General features: G+C 37.5%; 1 protein-coding gene across 1 annotated transcript; it reads left to right on the top strand.

The window, feature by feature from the left end:
• Positions 1 to 691: 691 nt before the first annotated feature.
• Positions 692 to 24,660, top strand: Gm5169 (predicted gene 5169). The gene is made up of 9 exons (NM_001040669.2): positions 692 to 797; positions 2,277 to 2,396; positions 7,950 to 8,016; positions 8,556 to 8,590; positions 13,013 to 13,138; positions 13,451 to 13,514; positions 21,529 to 21,610; positions 24,057 to 24,155; positions 24,474 to 24,660. The coding sequence occupies exons 2-9, from the start codon at positions 2,300 to 2,302 to the stop codon at positions 24,540 to 24,542; spliced, it is 639 nt and encodes a 212-aa protein (NP_001035759.1). The 5' UTR covers positions 692 to 797; positions 2,277 to 2,299; the 3' UTR covers positions 24,543 to 24,660.
• The last annotated feature ends 1,565 nt before the right edge of the window (positions 24,661 to 26,225 follow it).

Genomic DNA, 26,225 nt, shown 5'->3' with positions numbered 1-26,225 from the left:
GAATGCAAATAAGTGCACAAAACAGTGGTTGGAAAAATGACTCATCTGTTAAAAGCACCTGTTCTATGCAGATGACCAGGCACAAAACACCCACATCGTGGCTCACAATTTATGCACAGCTAAAGTTTCAGAGAATCAGTGCACACTTCCAGCCTCTGTAGGCAACAGAGGCATAAGTGAGAGAGAGGGCCAGAAGGGTCTAGCATGTTCGTGTAATCAAGGTCAGTACTAGGAAGGTGGAGACAGGAGGGTACCAGGGGATATAGGGGATCTGGATGCTCCCTTCTGATCTCTTAGGACAGAATAAACTCTTGTGGTGTGCTTATGTACATTCAGAAAGAGTCCACACACATTCATTGTTACGCATATGAATAAATACAAACCAAAATGGCATGCAAGAGCCTCTACTGTTGAAATAAAGTAGTGCCGTTTGCAGTGTTTCATATGTTTCACATTTGTTCAAGTTTTTCAAGTATGTAAGGGCTTAAAACCTAGAAATTGTCTTAAAGCCAGTAGTAGCTCATTCCCACCTTCTGAAAACTCCCTTTGAAGCGATGGGGCCTGGTACTCCATGTACGCATGAGCAGGATATATTCAGCCAATCAGCACAGACCTGATTTCTCCAGCTTGCATCACAAAGGGTCCTCAGAATCCTCAGTCCAGGAATCTCTGCTGACAACGGTTTTTTACCATTGAGGAGTTGAGCACGGAAGGGTGCAGTTGTGAAGGTGTTCACCTCTGAGATAACCTTTAAGTGATAATCGGCTCTGCTCAGGGTTGTTGGACAGTTAATCGAGGTATGACAGGGTGGGGCATATCAGGCCCAGGTGGCCACTAGGTGAGGGAATGCCTCATGATCGCCATTTCCTATGGCTTCTGATTGTTAACTGAAGGTGGAGGACCATATTCATGGCAGAGGATTGAACAGGTCAGGGCCTTAGAAGATTGTGAACCCTTGGAGGACACAATCATGGGGCCTTGGGATAGGATCAGAGAGCTGGCTGCAGGATTGTGGGTCGGGGGAGCATGGGGCTGTGAGTGAGGAGCCTTGGCGCTTGTCCTGTGTGCTGTAAGGAGCCTTAGGGTCCAACTTGGCGCTTGCCCTGTGTGCTGTCCGGGATCCAATTAAAACACACTAAGGATTCCTCCCTCTTCATTGTCTTCTCTACGGTGTGTTCCTTTGGTATAGACTGTATGGACATTGCAGAGAGGGGAGTGGCGTAGGAAGAATGAATGAAAAGAAGAAGAGGAGACATTACAAGAGATTAATAAGTAATCTGGGAAGGATTCTGAACAGGGATCCTCCTGTCTAATCGCCCATGTATTGGGATTAAAGACTTGGACCACCAAGTTCAGCTTTTTCTCTCAGTTTTAGTTCTGTAGGATGGGATCTTCCTTTGTAGCTCAGACTGGTCTGGCTTGGGCTGGCCTTTAACTTACAATCTTCAGATGTTTGAAATCCTCGGCTTCCCCCAATCCCAAATTTCTCCAATATAAGGATTTTCTGTGTGGGTAGTGGTGGTGAGTGTTTGTTGTAGACTGAGCATTGGGTCTTCTTGACATGAATATATAGTTACCATGTTCATCATCTTTCTGGATAGTACTATGAATTTACTTTAAAACTGAGATATACTGAAAATCAGAATTGCTGATGTTTTGTTTAAAAAGAATCTTTGGGAGATAGTACCAAAATTCAGATGCCTCAAAGTTTAAATGCAAACACATTTTGCTCATCATTTTTGGTGAGAAAGGGAGGACTCACGTATTAAAGGCTGGCCTGTTTTTGCCTTTTTTAAACTGAGAAATGACAGATTGTTAACTTGGGTTCTAAAGAAGGATTTAAAATAAGTAAGTTAAATAAGATTTTAAAACAAAGTTGGGAGGGAGAGGGACATGATAAATGGGATACATGAAGGAAATTTTAAGGGGAAGCATATATATATATATATATATATATATATATATATATATATATATATGTGTGTGTGTGTGTGTGTGTGTGTGTGTGTGTGTGTGTATACATATACACATACACACAAACACATACACATGTACACGTGTGACCATATTGAATATGTATGCAAAACTCTCTGATAAAAACAAATTATTAAAAATATAAGTGTTAAAAAACAAAAGAAACAATCTTTCAATGAGCTAAGATAATTATATAATTATTTGACTTTTTGACATTTTTAACTATTTAAATGATACCTTTGGATTTAGATAACTACATTTTTTTCTTTTTTCCTTTTTATTTTTATTTTTTAACTAAGAAGACAACTGAGCGCTTAAGAGAAAAATGTCTATTAAGAAACTGTGGGTGATACCAAAGGATGGTTACTTATTACTTCTTGACTATGATTCAGATGAAGAAGAAGAGCAGGCTCATTCTGAAGGTATCCAGTCTTCAGTATTGATTGTGTCCTGAAGTTCATTAGACCTTTCCCAACTCACCTGCAATGGAAGAAGTCTTTTCTAAGTTTTCATATACTTCATTTCTAATTTTACCTATATCTATATATTCCTGTACCTGAGTTTTAGCAGTGCATATACCTACTCTTGGCACTGTAGACATAATATGTTGAGAAATGATAACTTGCTATGGTTTTACCCCAGAAAAAGACATGAACGTTGTTCCTATATGTTAGCAAAACATGAATTTATTTCATAATACATTTCAAATATTATCCCCTTTTCTATTTCCCCTCTGCAAATCCCCTCTCCTCTTACCTCTCCCCCTGCCCCCAACACACCCACCCCCAATTCCTGGCCCAGGCATCCCTTAATACTGGGGCATAGGACCTTTACAGTACCAAGGGTCTCTCCTCCCGTTGATGACATACTAAGCCATCCTCTCCTACATATGCAGCTGGAGCCATAAGTCCCACCATCTGTTTTATTTGATTGGTGCTTTAGTCCCAGGGAACTCTGGGGGTACTGGTTAGTTCATATTGTTCACCCTCCTATGGGGCAGCAAACCCCTTATGATCCTTGGGAACTTTCTCTAGCTCCATCATTGGGGACCCTGTGCTCAGTACAATGGATGTCTGTGAGCATTCACTTCTGTATTCGTCAGGCACTGACAGATCCTCTCAGGAGACAGCGATATCAGTCTCCTGTCCCCAAGCTCTCGTTGGCATCTGCCATAGTGTCTGGGTTTGTTGGTTATTTATTGGATTGATCCCTGAGTGAGGCAGTCTCTGGATTCATTCAGTCTCAGCTGCAAACTTTGTCTCTATAACTCCTTCCATGGACATTTTGTTTCCCATTCTAAGAAGGAATGACGTATCCACACTTTGGTCTTCCTTCTTCTTGAGTTTCATGGGTTTTGCAGATTGTATCTTGGTTATTCTGAGCTTCTGGGATAATATCCACTTATCAGTGAATGCATATCATGTGTGTTCTTTTGTGATTGGGTTATCTCCCTTAGGAAGATATCATCCAGATCCATCCATTTGTCTAAGAATTTCATGAATTCATTGTTTTTAATAGCTGTGTAGTATTTCATTATGTAAATGTACCATATTTTCTGTATCCATTCCACTGAAGAGGGACATCTGGGTTGTTTTCAGCTTCTTGCTATTATAAATAAGGATGCTATGAACATAGTGAAGCATGTCATTATTACAAGTTCGAATATCTTCTGAGAATATGCCCAGGGAGGAGTATTGCTGGATCTTCCAGTAGAACTATGTCCAATTTTCTGAGGAAACACCAGACTGACTTCCAGAGTGGTTTTACCAGCTTGCAATCTCACCAGCAATGGAGGAGTGTTCCTATTTCACCACATTCTCGCCAGCATCTGCTGTCATCTGAGTTTTAGATCTGAGCCATTCTGACTGGTATGAGGTGGAATCTCAGGTTTATTTTGACATGCACTTCCCTCATAATTAAGGATGATGAACATTTTTAGGTGCTTCTCAGCCATTCGGTTTTCCTTAGTTGAGAATTCTTTGTTTATCTCTGTCCCCATTTTTAATGGGGTTATTTTATTTTCTGGAGTCCAGATTCTTGAGCTCTTTATATATATTGGATATTAGTCCCCATCTGATTTAGGATTGGTAAAGATTTTTTTCCCATCTATTGGTTGCTGTTTTGTCCTATTGACAGTGTCCTTTGACTTATAGAAGCTTTGCAATTTTATAAGGTCACATTTGTCTATTCTTAATCTTACAGCACAAGCCATTGCTGTTCTGTTCAGGAATTTTTCCCTTGTGCCCATGTCTTCGAAGCTCTTCCCCACTTCCTCCTCTATAAGTTTCAGTGTCTCTGGTTTTATGTGGAGTTCCTTGATCTACCTAGACTTGAGCATTGTACAATGAGATGAAAATAGATCAATTTGCATTCTTCTACATGCTAACTGCCAATTGAGCCAGCACCATTTGTTGAAAATGTTGTCTTTTTTTCCACTGGATGGTTTTTGCTCCTTTGTCAATGATCAAGTGACAATAGGTGTGTGGGTTCATTTCTGTGTCTTCAGTTCTATTCCATTTATCTACCTGTCTATCAGTATACCTGTACCATCTAGTTTTTATCACAATTGCTCTATAGTACAGCTTGAGATCAGGCACGGTGATTCCAGGAGAGATTCTTTTATTGTTGAGAATAGTTTTTGTATCCTAGGTTTTGTTCTTATTCCAGATGAATTTGCAAATAGCCCTTTCTAACTCAGTTAAGAATTGTGTTGGAATTTTCGTGGGGATTGCATTAAATCTTTACATTGCTTTCGGCAAGATAGCCATTTTTACTACATTAATCCTGCCAATCAATGAACATGGGAAATCTTTCCAACTTCTGAGATGTTCTTTGATTTTTCTTCAGAGACTTGACATTTTTATCATACAGATCCTTCTTTCACTTTCTCAGTTAGAGTCACACCAACGTATTTTATATTATTTGTGACTATTGTGAAGGGTGTTGTTTCCCTAATTTCTATTTCATCCTGTTTATTCTTTTTGGAGAGAAAGGCCACCGATATGTTTGAGTTAATTTTGTATTCAGCTACTGCACTGAAGCTGTGTATCAGATTTAGGATTTCTCTGGTGTAATTTTTGGGGTCACTTATATATACTATCATATCTTCTGGAAATAGTGAGATTTTGCCTTCTACCTTTCCAATTTGTATTCATTTGTTCTCTTTTTGTTGTCTAATTGCTCTGACTAGGACTTCAAGTACTATGTTGAATAGGTAGGGAGAAAGTGGGCAGCCTTGTTTAGTCCCTGATTTTAGCGGGATTGCCTCCAGTTTCTCACCATTTAGTTTGATGTTGGCTACTGGTTTGCTGTCTACTGCTTTTATTATGTTTAGGTATAGGATTTGAATTCCTGATCTATCCTGGACTTTTCTATGAATGGGTGCTGTATTTTGTCAAATGTTTTCTCAGCATCTAATGAAATGATCATGTGATTTTTGTCTTTGAGTTTGTTTCTATAGTGGATTAAGTTGATGGATTTCTGTATATTAAACCATCCCTCATCACAGGGATCAAGTGTACTTGATCATGATGGATGATCATTTTTATGTATTCTTGGATTCAGTTTGCAAGGCTTTTATTGAATATTTTTGCATCAATTTTCATAAGGGAAATTGGTCTGAAGTTTCCTTTCTTCATTGGATCTTTGTATGGTTTGAGTATAATTGTAATTCTGGCTTCATAGAACAAATTGAATAATGTTCCTTCTCTTTAGATTTTGCATAATGGTTTGAAGAGTATTGGTATTAGGTCTTCATGAAGATCTGATAGAATTCTGTACTAAACCCATCAGATCCTGGGCTTTTTTGTTTGGGAGACTATTAATGACTGCTTCTATTTCTTTAGGTGTTATGGGAGTATTTCTAGGGTTTATCTGATCCTGAATTATATTGGGTACCTGATATCTGTCTAGAAATGTGTCCATTTCATCCAGATTTTCCAGTTTTGTTGAGTATAGGTTTTTGTAGTAGGATCTGATGATTTTTTGGATTTCCTAAGTTTCTGTTGTTATGTCTCCCTTTTCATTTCTGGTTTTGTTAATTAGGATGATGTCTCGGTTTCCTTTAGTGAGTCTGGCTAAGGGTTTACCTATCATGTTGATTTTCTCAAACAACCAGCTCCTGGTTTGGTTGATTCTTTGTATAGTTCCTTTGTTTCCAATTGGTTGATTTCATTCCTGAGTTTGATTGTTTCCTGCCTTCTATTCCTCTTGTGAGAATTTGCTTCCTTTTGTTCTAGAGCTTTTAGTTGTGCTGTCAAGCTGCTCCTGCATCCTCTATCCTGTTTCTTTTTAGAGGCATTCAGAGCTGTGAATTTTAGTCTTATTACTGTTTCCATTGTGTACCATATGTCTGGTTATGTTGTAGCTTCATTTTCATTAAACTCTAAAAAGTCTTTAATTTCCTTCTTTATTCCTTCCTTGACCAAGTTATCATTGAGTAGGTTGTTGTTCACCTTCCACATATATGTGGATTTTCTATTATTTATATTATTATGGAAGATCAGCATTAGTCTGTGGTGATCTGATAGGATGCATGGGATTATTTCAATATTTTTATATCTGTTGAGGCATGTTTTGTGACTGATTATATGGTCAGTTTTGGAGAAGGCCTCATGAGGTACTGAGAAGAAGGGATATCCTTTCGATTTAGGATACAGTGTTCTATAGATATCAACTAAATCCATTTGTTTCATAACTCCTGTTGGTTTCACTGTGTCTGTTTTTAGTTTTTGTTTCCAGGATGTATCCATTGATGAGAGAGGGGTTTGGAAGTCTTCCACTATTATAGTGTGCAGTGCAATGTGTATTTTGAGGTTTACTAAAGTTTCTTTTATGAATGTGGCTGCCCTTGCATTTGGAGCATAGATGTTCAGAATTGGGAGTTCCTCTTGGTAAATTTAATTTTGATGAATATGAAGTGTTCCTACTTGTCTTTTTTGATAACTTTGGGTTGAAAGTCAATTTTATTTGATATTAGAATGCCTACTCCAGCCTGTTTCTTGTGACCATCTGCTTGGAAAATTGTTTTCTAGACTTTTACTGTGAGGTAATATCTGTCTTTGTCTGTGAGGTTTATTTCTTATATGAAACAAAATGCTGGGTCATGCTTACACATTAAGTCTTTTAGTCTATGTCTTTTTATTGTGGATTTGAGTCCACTGATATTAAGAGATATTAAGAAAAAGTCGTTGTTGGTTCCTGTTATATTTGTTTTTAGAAATGGAATTTTGTTCATGTGGCCATCTTCTTTTAGTTTTACTGCAAGATTACTTTCTTGCTTTTTCTAGAATGTAATTTCCCTCCTTGTTTTGGTGTTTTCCCTTCATTATCCTTTGAAGGGCATGATTTGTTGGAAGATATTGTGTAATTTTGGTTTTGTCATAGAATACCTGGGTTTCACCATCTATGGTAAAAGAGTTTTACTGTTTATAGTAGCCTTGGCTGGCATTTGTGCTCTCTTAGGGTCTGTATGTCAACTGTCCTGGATCGTCTGGCTTTCATAGTCTCTGGGGAGAAGTTAGGTGAAATTCTGATAGGTCTGCCTTTATATGTTACTTGAACTGTTTTCCCTTACTGCTTTTAATATTCTCTTTTTTGTGTGCATCTGGTGTTTTGATTATTATGTGATGGCAGGAATGTCTTTTGTGGTCTAAAGTATTTGGGTATCTGTAGGCTTCTTTTATGTTCATGGGCATCTCTTTCTTTAGGTTAGGGAAGTTTTCTTCTATAATTTTGTTGAAGATATTCACTGGCCCTTTAAGTCTGAAATCTTACTTCTCATCTATACCTATTATCCTTAAGTTTTGTTTTCTCCTTGTATCCTCAATAACCTTGATGTAATTATTTCATTTATAAAACTGTTTGAAAAACTCACATGGGCAGTTTTTCCAGAGAAATGCAAATTGAAAATACTTTATTAACTATTACTTATATAGCATACTTTCAAATGTTTCCATTTTCTATTGTCAATATAGTAAAGAGGCCAGCATATGGCAAACATGAGAATATGCCGCCTCACGTAGAAGCAGATGAAGATATAAGGTAATATTTTCAATTTTTCCCAGTTCAATAGAGTACTTCAAAAGTAGTGTTTGTGATCCCTTCACTGAAGGAGTAGATTCAGGAAAATCAACAATTCATGGTCAGATGCAGCTATATATTGAGTTCAAGCCCAGCTTGGGGTCCTTAAGTCCTCGTCATCACAAACACATAGCAACTAGGACAATATACCCACCTGCATGGGATCTTCCCAGATATACACACAAACAAAAGGAGAAACATAATAAAAATAAGAGGGGGACCATCTGGGAAGAAGAAGGGTCTCAGCAAGTGTGGGAGAGTTATGAATAAACTACTGTGTGTTGTAAATGTATGAATTGTTAAAAGTAAGTAATTCAGGTTCACTTTGGTTGTCTGCCATGTATTTTACATGCATATGACATTTGTTCCAAACCAAACATTATATATTTATTCTAAATAATTAAAAGAAGTTCCTGTGTAAAGTTTTTTGTGTGCTAGGCAAATGCTCTACCAGTCCACTATATTTCTAGCTTTAACATTTTATTGTCCTTTCTTCACAGAGATGAACAAGACAGTATGTTGGATAAATCTGGAGGTAGGTGTTTTTGGAGATATTTGCCTGTTGTTTGAAGAGGACATAAGATGGCATCAGATCTCTATAAACCCTACAGCATAAGAGGATAATTTTAGGTTTCACAGTAATTGTAGTTTTCTTTAAAACACATACAGATGACTACTCACCCAACATTCAGAAACAAAGATTAGCTGAAGGTGTACCTCAGTGGTACAGCACCATGTAAAAGCTATGAGTTTCATCTTCAGTGGTGAAAAAACAAAACAAAACAAAACAAAACCCAACCAACACATGAAATTAACAAAACACCTACCAAACAAACAAAACACAGCAATAAGCCTCGCAAATGAAATGTTAGTTTTCCCAGTTTGCCCAATTAACTGTAAAGTGAGCAAGAAATGCAATTGGCTATTATAAGGAAACACACAAAACCAGCATTAAGCATTTTAGGAACCTAAATTTAGGCATGATTAGAGAAATACACCCCCCCCCCAAAAAAAAAGACAGTGGCTACAGCAACATAACAAACCTTGCAGAGGGGCTAGAATTATGGCTCACTTGGTAAAGTTCTTTCCTTGAAAATATATGGACTTAAGGTGGGGGCCTAGATTCCACTTTAAAAATGCAGGCTGCAGTCCAGTGCTGAGTAGGTAGAGATAGCTAGCTGGCTAGCCAGGCTAGTGACATTGGTGAGCTGCAGATTCAGAGAGACCCTGTCTCTGAAGATTTAAGTTGGATCAGGCAGTGGTGGCGCATGCCTTTAATCCCAGCGTTTGGGAGGCAGAAGCAGGGGGATTTCTATGTTTGAGGCAACCCTGGTCTACAGGTTGAGTTCCAGGACAACCAGGGCTATACAGAGAAACCCTGTCTGGAAAAACAAACAAACAAAAAATGTAAGTTGGAATATGATTGAGAATAAAGCCTTCTTCTGCACACATATACTGAAATGTATACACATCATTTTTGCTGAATCTCTTTTTATGATTTACAGAATCCTTTAAAATTATGTTTTTTTTCTTTTTCTGGAAATAGACAATATTAGGAAAGTGTCATATTTCTATAATCTCCACTGTATATTAAAAATAAACATCTATCGAGAGAAATGATCCAGCATACCTTAAAACACACACAGGACAGGGATGGAAAGATAGCTTTCAAATTAAGACCACTTGTTGCTCGAAAAACAAGGTTTAGTTCCTAGGACCCATATAATGGCTCACAACCATTTGTAATTCGAGATCCAGGGGAATTGGCATCCTATTCTAGTTTCTATGAGCACCAGACATGCATGTTGAACAAATACAAACATGCAAAACCACGTTAGTTAAATAAATAAAACAAATCCGAAATACACATAACAGCCCCTTCAACTGAAACAAAGTAGGAGAGTCTTCTTTGGGGTTCATTTTATTTTAACTTTCAAGTTAGTATTGCAAACTTGAAAGCTTCTGGGTAGTAGTGGCAGCTAAAATACTACCTCTTTTTTGCTGCTTGGATGACAGATGACTGATAGAGCCTCTCTCACTTTTGTAAGCATGTGCAAACACGGCCAGTCAGCAAGGGGCTTGGCTGAGATTGTTTTACAGCTGCCCAAACCCTGTTACCCAGTATGCTTTGTGGTGGCCACGAAGCTGAGTTCTTGAGGAAGGGAAGTTTCTTGAGGAAGCATGGTAGGGGGAAGTCTCTGTGGAGGTAGTCAGTGACCTGTTAAAAGATGGTTAATAATGGTTCAGGTGGGGGTCCAGGTGGGGTGAAGGTGGCGGGGTGGAGGTGTTACTTCCAGAGTAAGGAGAGGAGGTGACCCTCCCTGGACTCCGGATAGCACTGCTGCTGGGTTCACAATCGACTTTACCCACTTAGACCTCTGCGGTGAAAAATGGAGAACTTCACTAAGGGCAGGAGTTTGAAAAGCCTAGCATCTAGCAGAAAGCAGGAAGGCCAGGGAATTGGAGACCCCGAAAGTCTTCCTTGGGCCTGGGGATGTGAAGTGTGAGTAAACTGGAGGTCAGTTAGTGGCAGAAACAGACTAGAACCTTTTCTGTGCTGCTGCTACCCGACAGAAATTCATTAAAAACAAACTGAAGACAAGTCTTCATTTTCTTCTACCTGGTGTTGAAAGGCCAGATTGCCAAAATTTGTATATATAGGATCCAAACGGCCTCAAAATCCCGAGGCTCCTCTCAGCCTCTGAAGTGCTGGAACTTCAGACATACTTCAGGCCAGGCTGTGTTTATTTTTTTTTTCCATTTTTTATTAGGTATTTAACTCATTTACATTTCCAATGCTATACCAAAAGTCCCCCATATCCACCCACCCCCACTCCCCTGCCCACAAACTCCCCCTTTTTGGCCCTGGTATTCCCCTGTACTGGGGCATATAATGTTTGCAAGTCCAATGGGCCTCTCTTTCCAGTGATGGCCGACTAGGCCATCTTTTGATATATATGCAGCTAGAGTCAAGAGCTCCGGGGTACTGGTTAGCTCATAATGTTGTTCCACCTATAGGGTTGCAGATCCCTTTAGCTCCTTGGCTACTTTCTCTAGCTCCTCCATTGGGAGCCCTATGATCCATCCATTAGCTGACTGTGAGCATCCACTTCTGTGTTTGCTGGGCCCCGGCATAGTCTCACAAGAGACAGCTACATCTGCGTCCTTTCAATAAAATCTTGCTAGTGTATGCAATGGTGTCAGCGTTTGGATGCTGATTATGGGGTGGATCCCTGGCTATGGCTATGGCAGCCTCTACATGGTCCATCCTTTCATCTCAGCTCCAAACTCCGTCTCTGTAACTCCTTCCATGGGTGTTTTGTTCCCAAATCTAAGGAGGGGCATAGTGTCCACACTTCAGTCTTCATTCTCCTTGAGTTTCATGTGTTTAGCAAATTATATCTTATATCTTGGGTATCCTAGGTTTGGGGCTAATATCCACTTATCAGTGAATACATATTGTGTGAGTTTCTTTGTGAATGTGTTACCTCACTCAGGATGATGCCCTCCAGGTCCATCCATTTGGCTAGGAATTTCATAAATTCATTCTTTTTAATAGCTGAGTAGTACTCCATTGTGTAGATGTACCACATTTTCTGTATCCATTCCTCTTTTGAGGGGCATCTAGGTTCTTTCCAGCTTCTGGCTATTATAAATAAGGCTGCTATGAACATAGTGGAGCATGGGGCTCAGAACTGAACAAAGAATTCTCACCTGAGGAATACCGAATGGCAGAGAAGCACTTGAAAAAATGTTCAACATCCTTAATCATCAGGGAAATGCAAATCAAAACAACCCTGAGATTCCACCTCACACCAGTCAGAATGGCTAAGATCAAAAATTCAGGTGACAGCAGATGCTGGCGAGGATGTGGAGAAAGAGGAACACTCCTCCATTGTTGGTGGGAGTGCAGGCTTGTACAACCACTCTGGAAATCAGTCTGGTGGTTCCTCAGAAAACTGGACATAGTACTACCGGAGGATCCAGCAATACCTCTCCTGGGCATATATCCAGGCTGTGTTTATTTATGTGTTGTTTTGGTTTAGGGAAGTAAGCTCTAACTCTGTATCTCAGGAGTGTCTGAAACCTCATGTGCAGCTTGAACTGGCCTTGAAACTGAAGTCCTCAGCCTTACAAATGTACTGGGACCTGAGGAAACATGCTTGTTTTATTTTTTACTTTTAAAATTAGTGGGGGTTTTTCATAGTTGAAGATTGAACCCAGAGCTTCTTGCTGTAGCAGTGAAATATATGTCCAGCCAGCCAGATCTTTATAATTTAGATTTGTATTTCGATGAAAAAGATTGAGGAGCTTGGTTGTGATAATAGCAACAATGTTTTTATTTGGAGATTGAGATGCAGACACATTTGCTCTAACTTATCAAAAACCTTGCAGGAATGGGACCAAGATGCAGATCCTCCTATGTTTAGATATAAACCCACTTGACGTCACAGTTAAAGCCATCATAGTGTGTGTGTCTGTGTGTGTGTGTGTAAGAGAGAGAGAGAGAGAGAGAGAGAGAGAGAGAGAGAGAGAGAGAGAGAATGAGAGAGAGAGAGAGAGAGAGAGAGAGAGAGAGAGAGAGAGAGAGAGAGAGAGAGAGGGAGAGTTTTAAACTAAAAAATAACAAACCTCTATTCATTTATAGTAAGGAAGACTAAGATACTTTATTCAACTTAAATAATTCTTTTTAAAAATGTGTACATATTAAAGTTAAGGTTATTAATGGCTATCTTTGAAGCCAACTATTGTGTTCCATGTTTAAATACTAAAGTCTTTAGTATTAAATCAGAGGGTAATAGAAATATGGTTTTATCTTTAAACCCTTCCTGCAATTATGAAGTGCTGTTTTTGTAAAAATCATTCCTTAATGTTATTTTATATTTCAATTTTATTAGTTTAAGTGATTTTTTTATTCAAATGGCTTGAGAAAATTTCTTTTTTTATTTTAAATCAGAAAATGTAAGTTTCTCAGAGGAATGGCAGCGTTTTGCACGTTCTGTAGAGACACCAATGGAAAACTGGAATTTGTTAAGTGGTGAACAGCAAGTTAGGAATGCTTCAGAATTGGACCTTATGGAAGGTACCAGATATTTAATGATGGGCATTGATGTTAAACTTCCTTTTTTTCTCAGTTGTTCTTCTTAGGCTTGTAAAGGAGATCAAAAATCTCATATTGTATCTCTTGTCTTTAATCACAACATATAAATAAATTGCTTAAAACATATTTTTAGATGACAATTAGACATTACTTGATTTTGTTTAACTTCTAGGCAAATAATAGATCTGCTTTAAAAGCTAATGTTGGCACTATGCCTGAATGATCACAAAGTATTTCATTAAAATTTGCAAAATAACATAATTGTTTTAATATCTTGATTTATTACGAACCCAGTACAGAATCCAGTAACTCATGATGATGGGAATGCAAATCCTGAAGAAGTAGTTGGAGATACACGGTAATATGTTCAAACTTACTATTTTCTTCTTAGTGTAAGTACTTCCAGAAAAGTTTAATTGATTGTATAGCAAGTAATGTATATTAATAATTGAAATATGATATATAATATAAACAATATTTCTATAAGATTAATCCTTAATTTGAATGGTTTTCTTGGAGGGTATAATGTTGTGGGTCAAACTCTCATCGTCCTGCTTGTAGGACAAAAGCTGAGCAATCGAACAGTATCCCCAGCATCCTTACTTTTTAACCTTTAATTACTTCACAGATCTCCAGTATAAAATATACTGGGAAATTTTGAAGGTACATTTTTGGATATGTAATTTGTTTAAAACTATATAGTATTAACATAATTTATATATTAGATAATATTGATTAATATACTATATGGCATCTTAATGACTTATTTATATGTAGTATTTTGTGAATATTTTTATTTTAATTCAATTTATTTATTATTCGATATTATCTTTATTTACATTTCAAATAATAGCCCTTTCCTGGTTTCACCCCAGAAACTCCCTATTCCATTATCCCTCCCTGTGCTTCCATGAGGTTGTTCCCCCACCCACCCAATCCCACTTCCCCACCCTGGCATTTGCCTACACTGGGGCATTGAAACTTCACAGGGCCAAGGACCTCTCCTCCCACTGATGTGTGACAAGGCCATCCTCTGCTATATATGCACTGGAGCCATGGGACCCCCTCTTTTCTTGATGGCTTAGTCCCTGGGTGCTCTGGGAGGTCTGGTTCGTTCATATTGTTGTTCTTCCTATAAGGTTGCAAACCCCTTCAAATCCTTCAGTCCTTCCTTTAACTCCCCACTGGTAACCCTATGATCAGTCTGATGGTTGGCTGTGAGCATCAGCCTCTGTTCTTGCCATGCTCTGAAAGAGCCTCTCAGGAGAAAGTCATATTAGGCTCCTGTCATCAAGCACTTGTTGGCATCCACAATCGTGACTGGGTTTGGTGTCTGTATATGGGATGGATACACAGTTTGGGCAGACTCTAGATGGTCATTCCTTCAGTCTCCGCTCTGTACTTTATCTCCATGTTTCCTCCCAGGAGTATTTTGTTCCCCATTCTAAGAAGGACTGAAATACCCACACTTTTGTCTTCCTTCTTCTTGAGCTTCATGTGGTCTGTGGATTACATTTTGGGTATTCTGAGCTTTTAGACTAATATCCACTTATCAGTGAGGGCATACCATGTTTGTACTTTTGGGATTGGGTTACCTCACACAGGATTATATATTTTAGATCCATCCATTTGCCTGTGAATTTCATGAAGTAATTGTATCTGTACCATTAACAAACATTTTTATCATTATTTCTCTATAATACAGCTTGAGTTCGGGAATGATTCCCCCTGAAGTTCTTTTATTGTTGAGAATAGTTTTTTGATATGCTGGATTTCTATTATTCCAAACGATTTTTCAAATTGCTCTTTCTATCTCTATGAAGAATTGAGTTTAAATTTTGATGGAGATTGCATTGAATCTGTTGATTGCTTTTGGCAAGATGGCCATTTTTACTAAATTAATTGTGCCAATCTATGAGCATGGGAGATCTTTCCATCTTTTGAGATTTTCAATTTCTTTCTTCAGAGACTTGAAGTTCTTATCATACAGATCTCTCGCTTGCTTTGTTCGAGTCACACCAAGGTATTATAATTTGTGACTATTGTGAAGTGTGTTGTATCCATAATTTCTTTTTCAGCCTGTTTATCCTTTGAGTAGGGGAAAGCTACTGATTTGCTTGAGTTAATTTTATATCCAACCACTTTGCTGAATTTGTTTATCAGGTTTAGGAGTTCTCTGTTGGAATTTTGGGGGTCACTTACATATACTATCATATCATCTGCAAATAGTGATATTTTGAATTCTTCCTTTCCAATTTTTATCCCTTTGACCTCTTTTTGTTATATAGTTGCTATGGATATAACTTCTAGTACTATAAAATACTACTATATTATATACTACTGTGAATAGGTAGGAAGAGAGTGGTCTTGTCTTGTCTGATATTAGTGGGATTGCATCAAGTTTCTCTCCATTTATTTTGATGTTGGATACTGGTTTGCTCTATATTGCTTTTACTATGTTTAGGTATGGGCCTTGACTTCTTGATCTTTCCAATAATTTTATCATGAAGAGTTATTGAATTTTTGCAAATGATTTCTCAGCATCTAATGAGATAATACTTTTTTTTTATATTCAAGATATTTTACATAGTGGATTACGATGATGGATTTCCATATATTGAACCATCCCTGTATCCCTGGGATGAAGAACATTTGATCATGAAGGATGATCATTTTAACGTGTTTTTGATTGGGTTTACCAGAATTTTATTGAGTATTTTTGCATCAATATTCATAAGTGAAACTGGTCTCAAGTTTCCTTTCTTCATTTGGGTCTATTTGATCCTGATTTAAATTGGTACCTGATATCTGTGTAGACACTTGTCCATTTCATCCAAATTTTCCAGTTTTGTTAGGTATAGGCTCTTATAGTAGGATCTGATAATTTTTTTTGGGGGGGGGGTTTCCTAAGTTTCTGTTGTTATGTCTCTCTTTTCATTTCTGGTTTTGTTAATTAGGATACTGACTCTGTGCCCTCTCTTTAGTCTGCCTAAGGGTTTATCTATTTTGTTGATTTTCTCAAAGAACCAGCTCCTGGTTTGGTTGATTCTTTGTATAGTTCTTTTTGTTTCCACTTGTTTGATTTCAGCCCTGAGTTTGATTATTTCCTGCCTTCTACTCCTCTTGGGTGAATTTGCTTCCTTTTGTTCTAGAGCTTTTAACTGTGCTGCCAGGCTGCTAGTGTATGTTCTCTCCAGTTTCTTTTTTGGAGGCACTCAGAGCTATTAGTTTTTCTCTTAGGAATGCTTTCATTGTGTCCCATAAGTTTGGATATGTTGTAGCTTCATTTTCATTAAACTCTAAAAGTCTTTAATTTCTTCCATGACCGAGTTATCGTTGATTAGACTGTTGTTCAACTACCACGTGTATATATATGGGTTTTGTATTATTTATATCATTATTGTTGTTGTTGTTGTTGCTATTATTATTATTATTATTATTATTATTATTATTATTATTTGGGGGGTTAAGACAGGGTTTTTCTGTGTATCCCTGGCTGTCCTGGTACTCACTTTGTAGACCAGGCTGGCCTTGAACTCAGAAATCCACCTGCCTCAGTGTCCCGAGTGCTGGGATTAAAGGCATGTGCCCCCATGCCTGGCTTATTTATATTATTATTGAAGATAAGCCTTAGTCCGTGGTGACTTGATAGGATGCATGGGATTATTTAAATATTTTATATCTGTTGAAGCCTGTTTTGTGACCCATTATACGGTCAGTATTGGAGAAGGCATCACGAGGTGTTGAGAAGAAGGCACATTCTTTTGTTTTATGATAAAATGTTCTATGATATCTATAGATATAGATATCTGTTAAAACCATTTGTTTCATAACTTCTGTTAGTATCACAGTGTCTCTGTTTTGTTACTGTTTCCAGGATCTGTCTGTTGCTGAGAGTGGGTTGTTGAAGTTTCCCACTATTATGTAGGGTACAATATATACTTTGAGCTTTAGTAAAGTTTCATTTATGAATTTGGTTGCCCATGCATTTGGAGCATGGATGTTCAGAATTGTGAGTTCATCTTTGTTGATTCACCCTTTGACAAGTATAGTGACAGTCCTTATCTTTAAAAAACAAAAACAAAAACAAAAACAAAACAATAACAAAAAAAAACAATAAAAAAAAAAACAATAACAAAAACCTTTTGGTTGTAAGTTGATTTTATTCCATAGTAGAATGGCTATTCCATGTTGTTTCCTGGAAATATTTGCTTGCAAAGTTTTTTCCAGACTTTTCCTCTGAGGTAGTGTCTGTCTTTGTCACTAAGGAGGGTTTCCTATATGCAGCAAAATCCTGGGTTCTGTTTATGTATCTAGTCTATTACTCTATGTCTTTTATTGGGGAATTGAATCCATTGCTATGAAGAAATATTAAAGACCAGTGACTGTTGGTTGTTTCCTGTTACTTTTGTTGTTTGAGGTGGAATTGTGTTTATATTGCTATCTTCTTTGGGGTTTCTTGAAAGAAGATTTCTTTCTTGATTTTTGTATGGTGTAGTGTTTCCCTCCTTGTGTTGTAGTTTTCCATCTATTTTTTTTTGAAGGTTTGGATTCGTGGAAAGATATTGTGTGAATTTGATTTTATCATGGAATACTTTGGTTTCTCCATCTACGGTAATTGATAGTTTTGCTGGGTATAGTAGCCTGGGCTGGCATTTGTGTTCTCTCAGGGTCTATATAACATCTGTCCAGAATCTTATGGCTTTTATAGTCTCTGGGGAGAAGTCTGGTGTATTTCTAACAGGTCTGCCTTTTTATGTTATTTGACTTTTTTCCCTTACTGCTTTTAATATTTAATCTTTAGTGCATTTGTTGTTCTGATTATTATGTGTCGGCAGGAATTTCTTTTCTGGTCCAGTTTATTTGGAGTTCTGTAGGCTTCTTGTATGCTCATGTGCATCTTTCTTTAGGTTTGGGGAGTTTTCTTCTATAATTTTGTTGAAGATATTTGCTGGCCCTTTGACTTGGGAATCTTCTCTCTCTTCTATACCTATTTTCCTTAGGTTTTGTCTTCACATTGTGTCCTGGATTTCCTGGATGTTTAGGGTTAGGAGATTTTTGCATTTTGCATTTTCTTTCACAGTTGTGTCAATGTTTTCTATGGTATCTTCTGTACCTGAGATTCTCTATTCTATCTCTTGTATTCTGTTGGAGATGCTTGCATCTATGTCTCCTTGGTTTTCTTTCTCCAGGTTCATCTCTCTTTGTGAGTTTTTATTCTGTATTTCCATTTTTAGATCTAGATGGTATTTGTTCAATTCCTTCACCTGTTTGATTGTGTTTTCTTTAACTCTTTAAGGGATTTTTGTGTTTCCTCTTTAAGGGCTTCTAGTTGTTTTCCTGTATTTCTTTAATGGAACTATTTTTGTTCTTAAAGACCTCTATCATCATCATGAGATGTGATTTTGAATCTGAATCTTTCTTTTCCAATGTGTTGGGGTATTCAAGACTTGCTCTGGTGGCCAAACTGGTTTCTGATGACGCCGACTAGTCTTGGTTGCTATTGCTTATATTCTTGCACTTACCTCGTGCCATCTCATTTTCTTTGGTGCTACATTCCCTTGCTGTCTCTGTCTGGAGCCTGTCCCTCCTGTAATCCTAGTTGTGTCAGAACTCATAGGAGTCCAGCTATCTCTGAGATCTTGGGATCCTGGGATCCTGATATTTTGGGTGTGTCTGAGCTCCTGGAAGTCATGCTGCCTCTTGGATCTTGAAATCCTGGTGTGACCAATCTCCTGAGATCCTGCTGTGTCAGAACTCCTGGGGGTTAATCTTTTTCTTGGTGTTGCAAGATTTGGTGGGGTGCCAGAGCCCTAGGTTTTCTCTAGACACAGTTGCATACTGCAAGGAACCTGTGCCTCTGGCCGGGAGGATGATTTTGTTTCCCTGGTTCTTGTGGGGGTCCCAGATACACAGGGTGTTGGGAAAGATGTTTTGCCCTCAGCTGTGCTCTTCTGTCAGAACTCCAGTGTTCCTGGGTGTGTCTGATCTCCTGGGAGTCGAGCTTCCTCTGTGATCCTGTGATCTTGAGCATTTCAGAATACCTGGGAATCGTGCTCCCTCTGGGTGTTTTAAGAGTGGGTGCAGAGCCAGTACCCCAGGTCTGATCCAGGTGCAGTTTCAGACCAGAAGGAATCCATGCCACTGGAAAGGCAGGAGTTCCCGTGTCCCTGGATCCTTAGGGACTCAGTTACTCCTGATGTTGGGGCCATTCCTGTGATCCTGGGAGTGTTAGAGCACCTGGGATTTGAGCTTACTCTGGGTATTGTGGGACTAGGTCAGCACCCAAGATCTACTCATGACACGGACTCTTGCAAATATTTTTGATTTAGCATCATGGACTTATTTTTGCCTGTGGTACAGAAGTGAAAATGGTGCTTTTTCAACAGGTGCGACATTAATTAAACTTAATTTTAATTTTTTCGTATATTTGTGTCTGTGTTGCATATATACACATGTGGAGGGCAGAGGAGGATGTTGGGTTTTGCTCTATTTCTTTCCACCTTATTCCCGTAAGACCTGCTCTTTCACTGAACATGTAGCTAGATAAGCAGCCAGCAAGTCCTAGCAATTCTCACTCTGCCTACCACAGTGCTGCTATTGTAGAAGCAACCATCCATGGTTAGTTTTTTAAATGGGTACTAGAATCAAACTTGCGAACGTCCTCCTTTCACAGTAAACCCTATTTATTACTGAGGCATCTTCATAACTGCATTGAAGGGATTTTTAGAGGAAAAAAATGATGTAAACTTTTCTACATTCCATGTATTCAAAGCTAAGTGATATGTATACAAAATTCTTTACATGCAACAGTATTTCTTTGACCCAGTATTAATTTTATATTAAGTCAGTTTCTTTTCTAAAACTCCTCTGTGCTTTTCTTTCTATGACACAATGGAAAAAGAATTCTTTAATATAACCCTTATTACTTATTTTTTTTTAAATTTTATTTTATGGGTATGTTTGTTTTGCTTGATTGTGTGTATGTACACAGCTTGTATGTCTTGTACTTGAGGAGGCCAGATGAAGGCATTGAATTCCCTGGAACTGGAGTTATAGGTTGTGAGCAACCTTGTGGATGCTGGGAATCCATTCTCAGATCTCTGGAAGGGAACCAGTGCTCTTAACTGATGAATCATCTCACCAATCCCCTCACTGATTTTTATAAAATGAATTATGTAACTGAAAGTGAAAGACAAATTTACTAACCAGTGAGGGAATGAAACTCAGATCCCAAAGAATCTATTTTAAATTATATGTAATTGAATGTTGCATGAGCTTTCTTAGAGGATAATAATTTGTCTTTGATATATAGTCTCACTATGTATGTCAGGCTGGCTGGAATTTTCCTATGTAACCTATGTTGTCCTTTACACTGGAAATCTCCTGCTAAGCTTCCTAGACTAGGATCATAGACCCAAAACATCTTAAATGGCTTAAGAAACAATGCTCTTAATACCTATTTTTCAGACATATTTGTGTATTAGTGTTTTGCTTACAGGTATATATGTGCACCACATATGTGCCTGTTGCCCGTACATATAAGATGATTATTTCAGACACCTTGGACCTGGAGTCACATAAAGAGAAAACACATGGAAACTTATATCAAAGATTCTTTCAAAAAATGCAACCAGAAATTAGAATGACTTTGGCAAACGAACAAATGGGAGAGGTAGAGTTGTTAGTTTTGTAGGGTCACATTTGTATCATTTTAAAAATTATATGTGGCTGAAGTTAAAAAAAAAAACATTACTGAGCTTTTAGTAAAATTGTTTGTCTTTGATTTTGTCTAAGCAGTTAACCCTATAACTTCATGCCTTCAAGGAAACTAAATCTAATTCTTAGAAATCTGTGAAAATTTTTATTTTCTACTTTAAGTACCTGTTAATGAGATTTTAAAATTTGATTTACATTCATTGTGGAAACACAGAAGTCTTGCACCAAATCTTAGAAGTGTAATATGTTGTTTATTATGTTTAACAATATAGAAAAAATCAATTACATATGCAGAAATTTGTATATTTTAATTGACTTATGTTTTGCACTAAGTCTTAACTGAATCAATATAGGAAAATAAATTAGACATTATATTTGATAGAAAATAATGAAAAAATACTTTGAAATACAATTAATATTCTAAAATAAGATATATATGTATTAAAACTTCTTTAATTTTTGAAAAGCTAAAACATAAAAGAAGACTTCTCTGACAATCTTTCAGGGAAAAAAAAACTATAATGATTTCCCATTAGATAATTTTTTACTGCTGTTTTTCTTTTTATAGTATGAAATGGTCAATTTAATTTGTTTTGAGTGTTCTTTTTCATATTGGTATGAAATGTGACTGCTTTTATTACTGTGCTTTTCAGAAAGAAGATCAACAACAAATTGTGTGAGCATAAGTGTGATATGGATATACAGAAATTCAATGAAGAACAAGAAAAATCAGTGGTTGGTATCATAACTAACTTTATAATTAACCTAGAATAACTAAGTATCAAATAGGAATGGAGAAACTAGCCTTGTGTTGGGCACATGAAACGAAGTTAAGTTTCATTATCTATCTATCCTTGGTTCTGTTCTAGTCCTACTGAATTGTAAAGCAGAGAAGTATGATCACATAGTATATCAATGAAAACCACTAGGTATTTTCTGGTAGACCAGATTATAAATTTTCAAGAGGCAGACTTTTGCTGAAAGATGAAGAGAGGATTACCCGTTTCTACAAAAGGAAGCACACTATGTCAGCCTCAGGTACAGTTGAAAGGAGAGAGAAAGCTTACTTACTGGTGTAATCTGGACTCTGTTGTTAATATTCGAAAGCCAACTCAAACTGGCAAATCAGTTCTTACAATCCTAAAATTAGTACAAATTTAGTAACAACAGTGGATGGAAACAACCTTTCTCAACAGCCCTGGCAGAATATTCCTGTGGAAGAATATCACCAAACTATTTTAGATCATCTCTCCATTACTGTACCAATGACTGTAGTCATCACATAGTTTCCAAGTAAGATCTGAGATGATGACCATATTAACTATTTTTTATTTGATTGGTTAATAGTTTGAGAAGTATTCAATTTGAAATGAACAGGAGATCCATTCCTGCCTGGGAAGGCATTGAGGAAGCCGCCATTATGAGTCAGTTCTGGAAAGAGATTGGGACTAAAGATAAAAAGTAAATGAATACTCCAATTGAAGGCAATTTTTAAACCTTGAACCCTGGATGAAATTTCAAGGGGGAGTAATCATCCATGTATATGAGGAGTCTAAAGACAGACTCCCAGAGTACTTCAATATTTGTAATTCTGCATGAGGTGGGGGTGGGGGTGAGAGTGAACCAGTAAGGGAAGAGAACAATTGGTACAAATAAAACTACCATGAGTGAAGAAAAACATTTAAGGAAGAAAAGTTCACTAACTTTGTCATATGCTGCTAATTGGCCAAATAAAATAGATTTGCAAGGCTGGAAGATGGTTTATTTGGTAATCTTTCTCACTGTAGGCATGGAGACTCGAGTTTATATTCCCTGAGTAAGCATGCACGCACACACCTCCACCACCACCACTACCACCAACACCACCAACAACAAAACAAACTAGCAAAACTAAAAACAAACCACCACAAAAATAAAAGTTGGTGTGGTGGTGAGCATTTTAGAACCACCAAACTCAGATTTAGTTCAGAGATAAGAAGATTCCCAGAGCTTCCTAGCCACCAGTTGTAGCCTAATGGATGAGCTCTAGGTTCATTGAGACCCTGTCTCCCAAACAGTGGGATGCAACCAAAGAAGACACCCAATATTAATCCTTTGTCTCCATATGTATGCACGTGTACATTTTTTAAAGGGAAACTTCACAAAGTGCAGGTCATTGTACTTAATCAGGATGATTTGAGTGGAAATGTGAGGTACAAAACTGATCACAGTGAATAAAGGACAAAATAGGAATCTAGTAGCACAAGGAGAAAAGGTGGAAATGACTTGTCTTAATTTTTTTAAATGCAAATTACCATGGTTGTCTGCCAACATAAAGAATACAAAGAGAAATTTATATTACTTCTTACATGTGTTACTTGAGATTGGAACCTAGAGAAAACAAATCTACCACTAAACTTTGTCCCCAGACATCTTTTTACACTTTATTTTGAGGCAGGGTATCTTTAAGTGATCAAGATTATTCATGATCTTGTGATCATTCTAACTCAAACTTTATAAAAGTTAGTTTTATAGGCATTACACTGACAACCAGCTAAAGTCATGAATTTAAAATAACAGTTACAATTGCTGAAACTCTTGACAATAGTTGAGAAAAGTGAAGATGTTGGACTTAGTAAAGAATAAGTATAAGGCATCCTTCAGAAAGGAAGAAAAAGTAGAAGACATGGCACATACACCTTAGGTGGGGGCTAGATATAAAGATGAGGTAGTGAACCACCTCCTGGGATTACTTCTGCTAGTTAGAAAAAGGAGGCCACCATATGGTAAAAGCATTAACACTAGCTAGAGTTAAGTTTCCAGGGCTAGGATTTTACCAAGTTCATGTTTACATGGTGCATGCCTATAAACTTAAGTACTTGAGAGGCTAAGGCCAGTCTCTGCAGCATGGCAAACAATTTCTCATAAAAAAAAGTTTTATTAACCCACAATTGGTAGTATAATTGTATTTCATGTTACTTAAAAATATAAGTATATTTAGTCATAATAGTTGTTAAAATGTTAAATCACTTGGAAAACTATTCCTTTTACCTTTCATATGGAATTATTTTTGCTCACGTAAACATTTTAGTATTGGAAATACATTAAGTGGTTGGTTGTTAGCCTAGCATTCATGCTGCATGGCAGTAACAACAAAAATGAACAGAATTGTTACAGTAATGTTTTCATTTTACATTTGTAGAACAATTATCAAAAAGAACAACAAGCATTAAATCTGTCCGAATGTAGTCAGAGTCAGACCCTGGAAGCAATTGAAGACATGCATGAGAAGTCCATGGAGGTATGTTGCACATGGTCCATAAAATGTCCTTAGGAAACGAAATATGTTTTAGGAATCAAAAAGTTTAACTACTTGCTATTTTGAATTATTTCTTACTGAAGTGACTGATATTATCTGTAAAATCCTAATGCCTTGTAGGAATTATTCAAGACATGAAATGATAAATTGGGAATTTGACCTCAGATGTACCTCATAGTTTATTAACACTATAATTATCCTGCTTAACTAAACATAGCACATCTATACATCCTTTGCACAGAATCTTTCATATTTGTATCCTTGGGAGTTTGTTTAGTAAAAAGTGCTGTTCTGTTTTAGGGTTTGATGAACATGGAGACCAACAACTACGATATGCTTTTTGATGTAGATGGTGAAGAGACATTATGAAGCATACTCTGAAGTACTCTTCTCCTTTCCCATCTTCAGACTAATGAAGCATACATATTTCTCACTTGCTGGTACATTTGTAACCAAATAAAAAATTCACTAACATTTTTGTCTCCTATGAAACAGAGTTTGAAAGGCTCTTTAATCCTTGTAATTCTGATGATTCTAAGAAGGAAGTTAACCCCCGTGAAGTGATTACAAAGTTAACTAGGAGGTATACCTTCAGAGTCAAAATAGAACTCCTTTATTTTTAAACATCTTTAATCATTTTCTCGTTTAAGTGTAAGAGCCTCTTTATATTAACTTCCAAACAAAATCTAAATGAATAAGTGTGTGGCAAATAGTCCTTTGTACCGAAATTCCACACACTAATGTAGTGAATTATTTAAAATTTATTCCTTAATCTTTTTTTAAAGTCCAGACTTTATCCCCCTCCTTGTCCACCCTCTGATTGTTCCACATCCCATACCTCCTTGCCTCATGCTCCCACATCCCCACTTCTCATCTCTAAGAGGATATCCCCACCATCCTACCCCCACCCCACCAGACCTCCCTACTCCCTTTGGCCTCAAGTCTCTTGAGAGTTAAATGCACCTTCTCTAACTGAGTCCAGACCTGGCAGTCCTCTGCTGTATATGTGTTGGGGGCTTCATATCAGCTGGTGTATGCTGCCTGGTTGGTGGCTCAGTGTCTGAGAGATCCTGGGAGTTCCAGGTTATTTGAGACTGTTGGTCCTCCTCCTTCAACTCCTCTTCCTCAGCTTCTTCTAGCTTTTCCCTAATTCAACCACAGGGGTTCTCAGCTTCTGTCCATTGGTTGCACGTAAATTTCTGCATCTGACTCTTTCACCTGCTGGTTGGGTCTTTAAGAGGGCAGTCATGATAGGCCCATTTTTGTGAGCACACCATAGCATCAGTAATAGTGTCAGGCCTTGATGCCTCTTATTGAGCTGGATCCCAATTTGCGCCTGTCACTGGATCTCCTTTTCCTTAGGCTTTTCTCCATTTTTTTCCAGTAGTTCTTTCAGACAGAAACAATTCTGGGTTAGAGCTTTTTACTGTGGGATGGCAATTCCATCTTTCCACTTGATGACCTGTCTCTCCACTGGAGGAGGACTCTACAAGTTCCCTCTCCCAACTGCAGGGCATTTCATCTAGGGTCCCTCCCTTTGAGTCCTGAGAGTCTCTCACCTCCCAGGTCTGTGGTATATCCTAGAGGGTTTTCTAACCTCCTACATATCAAAGATGCCTGTTTCCATTATTTTTGCTGGTCCTCAGCTCTTCAGTCCTTTTCCCCACCCCCACAATACCTGATCATGTTCCTCTCCTCTTCTCCTTGTCTGCTTTCCCACCCAGGACCCCTCCACCCTCCCTGTAGTGATTTTTTTAACCTTCTTAACATTTCTAATTATTTTTATTCATAAGGATAGTTGAAATTTATTTTTGATTCATTATCTTATTAGTTCCCGAAGGTACAAGATACAAATATAGAAGGCACATTGGTTTGGTTTTATTTCATTTATTTTATTTTTGAGATAGGCACTTAGTATTTTTTGTATGTCTAGTAAGGTCTAGAATGTTTTGGTTCAGCATTCCATGTAGGTGCTATACAGGAATGTGACAACATACCTGGCTTACACTGTTCTTAAGAAAATAGTCCCAAAAAAATCTCCTATAAACACTA

The sequence above is a fragment of the Mus musculus genome, chromosome X (genome assembly GCF_000001635.26).
Source record: "Mus musculus strain C57BL/6J chromosome X, GRCm38.p6 C57BL/6J".
In the NCBI taxonomy this organism is placed as follows: Eukaryota; Metazoa; Chordata; class Mammalia; order Rodentia; family Muridae; genus Mus; species Mus musculus.
Note: the sequence above shows the minus strand (reverse complement) of the source record. Positions and strands in the feature narration are given on the sequence as shown.

Bases quoted from the DNA above. Each gene is read 5' to 3' on its own strand.
- Gm5169 (NM_001040669.2), top strand. From the start codon at position 2,300: ATGTCTATTAAGAAACTGTGGGTGATACCAAAGGATGGTTACTTATTA. The intron at 13,139-13,450 runs GTACCAGATATT...TTACGAACCCAG, and splicing joins AGAATTGGACCTTATGGAAG to TACAGAATCCAGTAACTCAT. The intron at 24,156-24,473 runs GTATGTTGCACA...GTTCTGTTTTAG, and splicing joins TGCATGAGAAGTCCATGGAG to GGTTTGATGAACATGGAGAC.